At 41.5% G+C, this 12,613-nt stretch overlaps 1 protein-coding gene across 3 annotated transcripts in view; it reads left to right on the forward strand.

Moving 5' to 3' along the window:
* The first annotated feature begins 9,512 nt into the window (after nt 1–9,512).
* LOC106582912 (cadherin-4) overlaps nt 9,513–12,613 on the forward strand; it is a 256,448-nt gene continuing 253,347 nt past the window's right edge. For 2 of the 3 annotated variants that reach the window (XM_014166534.3, XM_014166536.3), the window contains exons 1-2: nt 9,513–9,748; nt 11,949–12,060. In XM_014166534.3, the coding sequence (XP_014022009.3) occupies nt 9,692–9,748; nt 11,949–12,060 (169 nt within the window). In that variant the 5' untranslated portion in view covers nt 9,513–9,691. The remainder of the gene's footprint in view (nt 9,749–11,948; nt 12,061–12,613) is intronic. The other variant, XM_014166535.3, reaches the window with a different exon arrangement.

Here is a 12,613-nt window from a genome sequence, read left to right on the forward strand (position 1 = left end):
ATTGTACATTCCAGGTCTGCAAAGAGACTTACCCAGAAAGACTCACATCTGTAATTGCTGCCAAAGCTGATTCTAACATGTATTGACTCAGGGGGTTGAATACTTGTGTATTTTATTTGTGTAGATTGTCTAATTTTTTTTTTACAATTAAATAAATGTTTAATCCCTCTTTGTAACACAACAAAATGAGGAAAAAGTCAAGGGGTGTGAATACTTTCTGACACTGTGTCTGCCAAGCATATCGGAACAGTGCACAATGATATAGCACATTATCTAGTCAGTGTTAGATTAAAGAATCAGATCATGGGTGAAATTGCTTTGTTCATAGTATATTTATTTTCAATTTAAAGGGAATGTGTTTTGCTTATTTTTGTTTATCACTCACCACTGGATAATCAGACTATTCGTGACAAAAGATCTCAATCCATTATTTGTGTGTTATTGCTAACTTGACATTCCTCATGTAATACAGTTAAGCTCCATTACTGTGCAATAATGCAACTACTCAACGACTATGTAACAACATGTAAATACAACAGTAATGACAGTGTTACTACTCAGGAAGGGATCAAGAGAAGTGATCTAATATGACAAACTGAAAAGTGTTGTTCCATAACACTTCATTCTATTGGAGTCACACTGATGTCATTAGAAAAATGTAAGCTTTAAGTTAATTCTCAGAGTGTAAGGGGAGAAATTGTGTGTCCAACTCGTTGTATTAGAACAGGCTCAGCAGAGAAACAATTTAGGAAAAACAATTGGAGAATCAAATTTGTTTGAGACAGCAGCAGTCTGTAGAGTCTATGGTATGGTGCTCGTAACTTATTTCCCCCTTTAAAAAGAGAACTGGGACCCATTTGGTGAGATTTGTTTAATAATTCAGCATGGCCTTAAACCAATTCACTTCAAGTGCCCAGATGGTATTTTTATTAGGCAAATGCTCTATAGTGAGTGGAATTATTTACTTGCATTCCAAAACTGGCAGAGTACCTCAGAGCCATGGAATTTACTGAGCAGAGAATCAGTCAGCCTCTGCTTTGGGGTAGTAATTCAGCAAAACAATATTTTTCATGAATAGCATTGTGTTTGTTCTGTGGGATGAGACTGGCAGCTCTGTAGGCCTGTGTTAGAGCCATTAAATCATAATGGGCACAGCAGAGGGCCTGACAGGGAGGTGGTGCACTGAGGTTCCATAACACTGAGAATGTCAGACCCGCGACACGCTGTTCCAGACCAGTGGGAGCTGGTGAGAGGAGCTATAGGAGGACGAGCTCATTGTAAAGGCTGGAATATAATAAATGAAACTGCATCAAACAGAGCATAGATATAGAAACCACTTGCTTGACTCCGTTCCATTCATTCCATTCCAGACATTACAATGAGCCCGTCCTCCTATAGCTACTCCCACCAGCCTCCACTGTTCAAGACGGTGGTGACAATCTAGGAAATTAGAGCCTACAAAAGTGATCCAAAGGTAGCCAACCCTTCAATTCAAGTGCTCCAAAGGCTACGGTAGATACCTCGTCAAATTGGGGTCTATCTGGAGATCTGAAGTAACATAAAACGAGAGGTTTGCATTCTCTATTCATACAAAGTCGTGTTTCCTGTCAACAGACCTGTTCTGTCCAGGAAGTGGAAGCAGGATAGAAGCTATGAAGTGAATTATTAAAAACATTGTTTAAAGAACAAGCCAGTGGATTTTAAGTCCTTCAATGGTTATTGAGCAGCCTTCCTGCTAGGCCTGGCTGGGAGTAATGAAAACACAAGTCATAATGCCCTGTGGTAACATGGAATAAGATATGTGCCCAAAACCCCCTTCCACTGGTCAGCCATAAACATATGGTTTAACTTGTGTTTCTTGTAACATAAAGACCAGGTGCAATGTAGGCTACTACAGTACAACTTCAGTATTACTAGCTATGCAAACAGCAGATTATCATTACATACAGATTATCAGGACATTTTTGACAAATTTTGGGATGCTCATTGATGAAAACATAAATAAAGAAACAAAGTTAATGGCTGTGTCAGGGCCAGAAACTGAGCTGCAATGATTGACGCAGGTGCAGTGTCATATTCCTTTTGATGGGATTAAATTGTCATGACCTCTTAGATATGGAAATCCAGGAACCCTCATAGGCTTTATGAAATGTCAGCATTATTAAAATGTAGACCAAGCTAAGGCTCAATTTAGCAACACCTTCTATAGTCTCCAGTGTTACAGTATGTTATGAGTCTCAATAACACTATGAAGGATAGACGGCAGCATTGTCTACTTCTTACAGATCTAAATTCTTAGTCTAGTTGTTTATTTTGAGACAGATTGTACAGGTGTGTTATATTTAAGCAATAAGGCTGAGGGGGTGTGGTATATGGCCAATATACCAGGGCTAAGAAGGGCTGTTCTTATGCACGACGCAGCGTGGAGTGCCTGGACACAGCCCTTAGCCGTGGTATATTGGCCATATATCACAAACCCCCGAGGTGCCTTATTGCTATTATAAACTGGTTACCAATGTAATTAGAGCAGTAAAAATAAATGTTTTGTCATACCCATGGTATATGATCTGATATTCCACGGCTGTCAGCCAATCAGCATTCAAGGCTCGAACCACCCAGTTTATAATTGGTATCAACATCTTACTCTACAGCAATCACAACACCATATCTGATAAGACAGACAGACAGACAGACAGACAGACAGACAGACAGACAGACAGACAGACAGACAGACAGACAGACAGACAGACAGACAGACAGACAGACAGACAGACAGACAGACAGACAGACAGACAGACAGACAGACAGACAGACAGACAGACAGACAGACAGACAGACAGACAGAGAATGAACCATTTGTGATTCAATAGTTCTTACAGAAATGGCATTAGCCTTGTAAATTGGCATGTATATGGAAATACAGTTTACAGATTACTGGGCAAGAGGGAAAATAACTGTGAGAATGCTGTTCATAGACTACAGCTCAGAATTCAACACCGTAGTCACCTCCAAGATCATCACCATCTAGGGAACCTGTGACTAAACCCCTCTCTCTGCAACTGCATCCTGGACTTCCTGACAGGTCTGCCACAGGTGGTGAGGGTAGGCATCGACACCTCCGCCATGCTGACCCTCAACACGGGGGACGCTCAGCGGTGTGTACTTAGTCCCCTCCTATACTACCTGTTCACCCACGACTACATGACATGAACACCATCATCAAGTTTTCTGACGACACGACGGTGGTAGGCCTGATCAACAACGGCGATGAGTCAGCGTTCAGGGAGGAAGTCAGAGACTTAGCAGTATGGTGCTAGGACAACAACCTCTCCCTCAACGTTAGTAAGAACAAGGAGCTGATCGTGGACAATAGAAGAAAGAGGGGAGAGCATGCCCCCATCCCCTGTCCACATCAATAAGGACTTAACATAACCCATACCATCGTGAAGAGGTCACGGCAGCACCTCTTCCCCCTTCAGGAGGCTGAAAAGATCCTCAAAAAGTTTTACAGCTGCACCATCGAGAGCATCTTGACTGGTTGCATCACCGCTTGGTATGTCAATTGCACCGCCCTTGACCACAAAACACTACAAAGGGTGGTGCAGACAGCCCAGTATATCACTGGGGCAGTAGTGTGGATTCATGGATGCCAAGGGAAGCCTTGCTTCCCAAAGAAAATGTATCAATAAAAAATACAAATATTATTTTTGTTATTTATCTTTCGTCTCTGTGTTTCAAAATCTTCCTTCAATTCTCAAGAGGCTGAATGTATCTCACCGGAGAAAGCATTGGAGCGGGCGAAACAGAGCTTCTCTGTCTCTGTAGCCCATCTATCTGATGCTGTGTGGTCAAAATTAGTATGATATTGTTGCCGCCCGTAGCATTGAATGCAAGGGAAGCCAGTGGTCAATCAGCATTGAGCTAAACTGAGTGAGCTCAACTGTGAAAGGTCCTGGTGTACCAAAAAAAAGTGTCAAGGGAAGCCAGTTTGGATATGGCTTCACACAAATCACATCTCATCAAGCCCAACGTCATTGACAGAAAAAAACATGAATTGTTGCATCTCGTTGTGTTGTTTTCCTCCGGTAGCTAGCTAGCTAAAATTGTCCCTTTCCTAAATTAGCCATGGATGGAGATAGGGATTTGGACTTAATTCTCCATACTGGCCAATGACTATAACTGCTATTGTGATCCAACCATAAATTCATACATTGTGCCTCTGGCCTGAGAGGATAGAAGTTCAATATGTAGCTAGATGTAGTATGCTAATGTTAACTAGTTTGCAAATTATTTCCCACGGAAGGAAGTTAGGCTAGCGAGCAAGTATTTTAGCCAGGTAGCCTAGGACAACAAAAACTAAAAGTGTTTACTGTATGACAGAGTCATAGACCGTTTCGGCAACATGAAATAGAGGAGGATGGTATTTGCGTTTCTCTACAATTAGCATGAGTCAACATGTTTTTTTTTTTTTTTTACTTGCACATGTGCACAGACAAACACACACACACACATAGAGAAATCAGTACTATAGACCCCCACATGATATTTAGCTTATGTTGACGGGACTAAATAATTTTTGGAATCTTTTAGTTGTCACTGTATTAGACTAAGAATAGGCGAATTTATGATGTTGAAGTTGAAATGGTTCTGGAATAGTGGAGCCAGCTCCTGTTTCCTTTGCGACTTGCTGTAAATCTCCGGTGTTCTAAATCAATAGTTGTTTAGTAGTTAAAAAATGTTGGAAACATTAACTTGACTGACCATGCTGTAGGTCATGTAACTGTTTGTTACATGCAATGTGCTTTGTGGACTCCACCGGACAAGGCATATGAACTAACAGGTTATAAAGCAAACAATGCAAATATCACGACACATAGGTTGTCATATGGCTTTTCTTTCTTGGCTTGGCTTCCCTGGTGATTTTACCCACGCACCACCACTGCACTGGGGCCAAGCTCCCTGCCATCCAGAAACTCTATATCAGGTGGTGTCAGAGGAAGGCTTGAAAAATTGCCCAAGACTCCAGCCACCCAAACCATAAACTGTTCACTCTGCTGCCGTCCGGCAAACGGTATCGGAGCATTGGCTCACGGACCAACAGGCTCCGAGACAGCTTCTACCCCAAGCCATAAGACTGCTAATTAGCCAACACTGCTAAATAGCCAATTAATGGTAACCAAACTATCTGCACTGACTCTACGCACACTCACTAGACTTTATATACACACCATAATACAGTACACACTCACAAGACTTTATATACACACCATAACACAGTACACACTCACTAGACTTTATATACACACCATAATACAGTACACACTCACTAGACTTTATATACACACCATAATACAGTACACACTCACTAGACTTTATATACACACCATAATACAGTACACACTCACTAGACTTTATATACACACCATAATACAGTACACACTCACTCACACACACTGCACTGTCATTCCCACACAAATCCCTCACACATTCAAACACTACATTGAACAAAAATATAAACGCAACATGCAACAATTTCAAAGACTTTACTGTGTTACAGTTCATATAAGGAAATCAGTCAAGTGAAATAAATTCATTAGGCCCTAATCTATAGAATACTGATATACATTTGTTGGTCACAAAAAAAAGTAGGGGCGTGGATCAGAAAACTAGTCCGTATCAAATTGCCATCGATAAAATGCAATTGTGTTTGTTGTACGTAGTTTATGCCTGCCCATACCATATCCTCACCGCCACCATGGGGCACTCTGTTCACAACGTTGACATCAGCAAACCGCTCACCCACACGACGCTATACACTCTGTCTGCCATCTGCCCGGGTACAGTTGAAACCGTGATTCATCCGTGAAGAGCACAATTCTCCATCATGCCAGTGGCCAACGAAGGTGGGCATTTGCCCACTGAAGTTGGTTTTGACTCCGAACTACAGTCAGGTCAAGACCCTGGTGAGACAATGTGCACGCAGATGAGCTTCCCTGAGACAGTTTGTGCAGAAATTATTCGGTTGTGCAAACCCACAGTTTCATCAGCTGTCCGGGTGGCTGGTCTCAGAAAATCCCACAGGTGAAGAAGCCAGATGTGGAGGTCCTGGGCTGGCGTGGTAACACGTGATCTGCGGTTGTGAGGCCGGTTGGACGTACTGCCAAATTCTCAAAAACGACATTGGAGGCGGCTTATGGTAGAGAAAGTAACATTAAATTCTCTGGCAACAGCTCTGGTGGACATTCCTGCAGACATCTGTGGCATTGTATTGTGTCACAAAACGGCACATTTTAGAGAGGCCTTTTATTGTTCCCAGCACAAGGTGCACCTGTGTAATGATCGTGCTGTTTAATCAGCTACTTGATATGCCACAACTGAATACTTTCCGAATGCACTGTACATACGCACATAGAAAACACACACGAATATCGACACAACACAAACATACAGACACACAAGCACACATAATTTGCTGCTGGTACTCTGTTCCTTATTTTACTCTTATTATGATTATTATTATTATTATCTATCCTGATGCCTAGTCACTTTACCCAGCATTCATGTACATATCTACCTCAAGTACCTCGTACCTATGCACATTGATCTGGTATTAGTTCTCCCTGTATATAGCTCCACATTGATCTGGTACTGGTACTCCCTGTAAATAGCTCCACATTGATCTGGTACTGGTACTCCCTGTAAATAGCTCCACATTGATCTGGTACTGGTACTCCCTGTATATAGCTCCACATTGATCTGGTACTGGTACTCCCTGCATATAGCTCCACATGGATCTTGTACTGGTACTCCCTGTATATAGCTCCACATTGATCTGGTACTGGTACTCCCTGTATAGAGCTCCACATTGATCTGGTACTGGTACTCCCTGTAAATAGCTTCACATTGATCTGGTACTCCTGTATATAGCTCCACATTGATCTGGTACACCCTGTATATAGCTCCACATTGATCTGGTACTGGTACTCCCTGTATATAGCTCCACATTGATCTGGTACTGGTACTTCCTGTATATAGCTCCACATTGATCTGGTACTGGTACTCCCTGTATATAGCTCCACATTGATCTGGTACTGGTACTCCCTGTATATAGCTCCACATTGATCTGGTACTGGTACTCCCTGTATTTAGCTCCACATTGATCTGGTACTGGTACTTCCTGTATATAGCTCCACATTGATCTGGTATTAGTTCTCCCTGTATATAGCTCCACATTGATCTGGTACTGGTACTCCCTGTATATAGCTCCACATTGATCTGGTACTGGTACTCTCTGTATATAGCTCCACATTGATCTGGTACTGGTACTCCCTGTATAGAGCTCCACATTGATCTGGTACTGGTCCTCCCTGTATAGAGCTCCACATTGATCTGGTACTGGTACTCCCTGTATATAGCTCCACATTTATCTGGTACTGGTACTTCCTGTATATAGCTCCACATTGATCTGGTATTAGTTCTCCCTGTATATAGCTCCACATTGATCTGGTACTGGTACTCCCTGTATATAGCTCCACATTGATCTGGTACTGGTACTCCCTGTATATAGCTCCACATTGATCTGGTACTGGTACTTCCTGTATATAGCTCCACATTGATCTGGTATTAGTTCTCCCTGTATATAGCTCCACATTGATCTGGTACTGGTACTCACTGTATATAGCTCCACATTGATCTGGTACTCCTGTATATAGCTCCACATTGATCTGGTACTTCCTGTATATAGCTCCACATTGATCTGGTACTCCCTGTATATAGCTCCACATTGATCTGGTACTCCCTGTATATAACTCCACATTGATCTGGTACTGGTACTCTCTGTATATAGCTCCACATTGATCTGGTACTGGTACTCCCTGTATAGAGCTCCACATTGATCTGGTACTGGTCCTCCCTGTATAGAGCTCCACATTGATCTGGTACTGGTACTCCCTGTATATAGCTCCACATTGATCTGGTACTGGTACTCCCTGTATAGAGCTCCACATTGATCTGGTACTGGTCCTCCCTGTATATAGCTCCACATTGATCTGGTACTCCCTGTATATAGCTCCACATTGATCTGGTACTGGTACTCTCTGTATATAGCTCCACATTGATCTGGTATTAGTTCTCCCTGTATATAGCTCCACATTGATCTGGTACTGGTACTCTCTGTATATAGCTCCACATTGATCTGGTACTCCTGTATATAGCTCCACATTGATCTGGTACTTCCTGCATATAGCTCCACATTGATCTGGTACTCCCTGTATATAGCTCCACATTGATCTGGTACTGGTACTCCCTGTATATAGCTCCACATTGATCTGGTACTGGTACTCCCTGTATATAGCTCCACATAGATCTGGTACTGGTACTCCCTGTATATAGCTCCACATTGATCTGGTACTGGTACTCCCTGTATATAGCTCCACATTGATCTGGTACTGGTACTCCCTGTATATAGCTCCACAGTGATCTGGTACTGGTACTCCCTGTATATAGCTCCACAGTGATCTGGTACTGGTACTTCCTGTATATAGCTCCATTCCTGTGTATTTTATTTTATTCCTTGTGTGAGTTACTATTACATTTCGTATTATTTTTAAACTCTGCATCTTTGGGAAAGGTTTGTAAGCAAGCGTTTCACTGTAAAGTCTACACCAGAGTCTACACCAAATGTATTTATACAGCCCTTCTTACATCAGCTGATGCCACAAAGTGCTGTACAACATACTGTTGTTTTGAGACTATGATAATACGATTATTATTATTTCAATGTTCAATTCCATAGCCAACTGCAGTGGTTTGGTCTAGGTGTAAAAAATAAACAATGTCATGACAAAATTGTTTATAAATGTGGGTCTCACTCTATTTCACCTTATATCAAGAGAAGAGCAGGTAACTGTGGTGTGAAATAGACTCCCACCTGGTAATGGACACATAAGCATAAGGGTTGATGGATTCACTCAAACCAAGAAGTTTCAAGCAAGAATATTACTCCATAAAGAAAATAATTAATACATAGCCTTATGGGCTACTCTATTCTTTATTACACGGTAGGCCTATTTCTCGTTGAGTGTCTTCCTTGTACACATGTACAAGTTATAATACATCAGAGGAGAAAATGTAAAGTGTTCCCCAACTGTCAGCCTGTGGTCATGGTTTTATTTGCACCCCCCCAAATGTTATCTGAGCAAAAAAAATTATTCCCATGCGTAGTAGAGGAACACGTGATCATATACAAATCATTTAACAAATTGTAAGCTAGGTTTGGGATGTTTATGTTTTAGTCAAACAGTATATATGTTTGGGCTTCTTGCGGTCAATTTGCAGTCCACAAATGATTTGTAATTATGTTCCACCACTCAAGAAAAAAATCGGCCCGCGGCTGAATCTAGTTGATACCTGTTTTACCGTCACATTAGACCACGGTTCATTCTGTTCGGGTAGGATGGGTTGTAGTGACGTTTCCAACCAATAAGCGAGCGGCTCCTCCGTACAGAGCAGCATCGGCATCGCTCTCCTCACCGGCAGTTTTGCTCTAGACAAGTCGGGACAATTTCTCACAGAGCTTCTTATTGCGCTCAGAACTGCATCCAAGAAGAGAGCTCCGGGAATTATACAATTTATTCGAAGAAGGCGAGTCGGGCCAATCTCTGTCCCTTGATTTTACAGCGCTCTGGCAAAAATGAATTTAGGCTCCGTTCTTATACTGACGTGCACCTTACTTGTGGACACATCTTGGGTAAGATATTTATTTATTTTCGAAATCCGTTAGAAGTAGTCTACTGCACTGCTGTGCCCGTTTGGCATACACGAGCTTTGCAGCGCGTGTGTGTGGTGCTGTGGTGCTGAATTGTGGCGATGAGCGACTTTTCCTTGCAGTAGAATTTTGCGCAATAGGGAACATGATGCGTTTAAATTACGTATAATGTCATGATACTTTGAAACGATGATTTTGTAGGCAGCAGTCATTTCGGGTTTGGTCACGAAAAGCTTCATCCGTATTGAATGACAGGTGCCTGAATAAACCAATCGGCTTTTCATTTTGAGCGCCTTTTTTTTTTTTTTTTTACTAATTTAGGTTACTTTAGTCTACTGAATGAACTGCATGTGTTATATATCATTGCAGAGGATGCCGAAGCCTTTGGTTTCATAAATTATAAAGGCTATACGAGGCTACGAACTTCATGCACGTTTACAATATGGACTGTCACATTTCCTTTGATTAGATCAGCGCTAGCCCATTGCTCGTTATAGCATATTATAGCCTATCTCTCGATATAATATCAAATTCACTATTCGTATAATTTGATTGCATTTACATTTTAAAACTTATCTGAAATGACGGCCAGTTTAGATTTTTTTTTATAGCCTACTCATGCCTGAAAGATATACATTTGTCTCCTGGATAGCACCTTTGCTGCAGCAAAGTAGAGTGAAGAAGGATAAGAGAGTAGAAAACTGCAGACTCAATACTGATAATTGTAACAATAAGTTAGACATTTTGTATAGGTTGTCTCTCTTTTTACTATACGCTTACTGCATTGAGACTATGCACATGACCTCAGTAGGTCTATGATCTAATATGCATATTTATGTTGCCCATCATCATCATCATCATATATACACATGGATTAGGCCTACTCTTCCCCTCTCTCCTCCTTCCCCATAAATGCATTAAGGTTTAAGGTAGTTTACAATGGACAAATAAATATAAAATAAAAAAATTAAAAAAAAGATGTCCAATGAACCAGCTGGTGTATCTGGTATTGATGATTCACTTTCAAATGTTGGCATTTAAACAGCAAGCTATGGACTGAAGCGAATCAGCAACACCAGTTGGGCGGTATCCAGATTTCTATACCTACCTACTCTGCCATCCCGGGATATACTGTATTACCGGCAGTGCACACAAGGGTCACAAGGTTTTTAAAAAATTTTTTTTTTAAACGTCTCTTACCAGAATGCTTACACAATTCTAACAAGTACTAAGGAATCTCCATAGCGGATGCTAGGTAAATGCTAACAAGCACATTCAAACATTTTATTTCTAAAACGGACAACCCAGCTCAAAGTTATGCAAGTATCTCAAAATGCAGTTTGCAGAACGTACAAAACAAATATTAGACATCAGGTATCTTAATCCAGGAGGGGATTGTCTCTGCTGCTGTTACCAAGAAGCTTGATCTAGCAAGCTAACGTTAGCCACTTAGCTAACGTTAGCAAGTTATCAAAACCAAGCTGGAGAGAATTTATTTGGCACATCTTAGATAGTTAACTTAATTGTTACAAAATATATAGCTGGCAAACATTAGTAGTGAATTTCACTACTTGATCACCTCACATAAGTTGCGCTGGAGGGGTGGCTCATCTCATGAAGCCAGGGGAGAACGAATGAAGCCTCGAAGTTCAAGGCTGCCCGCGGCACTGCAGGCATCCCAAATTATAGTGAATGGAAAAATGTCAATATTCGTGTAAATAAGAAAATGTTTAAAAGACAATCATGGTGACGATAGTTGTTCCAAATACACCAGATGTATGTCCTTGAACCGATTATTTTTTAAATCGCTCACATAAGGATAATTTGGTTGCTAATGGCAGCGTGCAGTACCCCGGTCGGCCTTCAATTTGAGTTACTCAATGAGAGGCGTCATCGCTGGCCTAGATAATGAACGCGATCTGCTTTATCTATTACCTAATGCACAAGTTGACTGCAGGTATTTATTTAACAAGTACACATATTCAAATGTATATTAAAAAATGGTATTGACATTATTGGAAAATCTTGAAATACCCAGGGATACGGTATACCGCCCAACTCTACCAGTCTCTAATCTGTCCGAAGGTTCAATATCAGTCTCAACACCTGCCAGATCAGCCTGTGACCCTCTGGCCACAAGTACATTTTCCAATGCTTATAGGCTGTCTTGTTTTCTCCCCAGGTGACCAAGGCAGACCAACCACCTAAACCCCCATGCAGACCAGGCTTTTCCGAGAGCTTCTACACAGTGTTTGTCTCTAGGGATCTACTGCGAGGCCAGAGCATTCTCAAAGGTAAGCACTGTGGTAGCGCTGGATCTCATTTATTGACTGTGTGTCCCCCTCTTCTTCGTAGCTACAGTAGATCCCAACCAGAGAGTGTGTGTGTGTGTGCGAGTGTGTGTGTGTGTGTGTGTGTGTGTGTGGGGGGGGGGGGGGGGAGATATATGCAGCATTCCATCATGACGTAAGAAGGTACACTCTGTGGTATAACATGCAGCTCTGGTGAAACAAGCAGAACAAGCATACATGTGTTGATGCAGCTAAAGTTGGTTGGAATGTACACTGTGGTTTGAGTCTGCATGATAACTAGGGCCGGGACTATACCAGCATGGGAATACTCGTTAGTATTGTGTCAAGGAAAATCATAAATCATAAAGCAGATGTATCTTCTTTAGGAAAACAGCCGTAATGTTGCAAACAGACATCATTATTTTGCATCCAGAGTCACATCTATTTATTTTCCAAGATATAGCACACCATTTTTAACATACAGCAGGTTTTTAAAGGACCAAAGAGTTTGGTCTGCTTCGTGTTTTCATTTTTGTCATGGAAAAAAATATCACGA

This window comes from Salmo salar, chromosome 22 (assembly GCF_965601325.2).
Source record: "Salmo salar chromosome 22, fSalSal1, whole genome shotgun sequence".
NCBI lineage: Eukaryota > Metazoa > Chordata > Actinopteri > Salmoniformes > Salmonidae > Salmo > Salmo salar.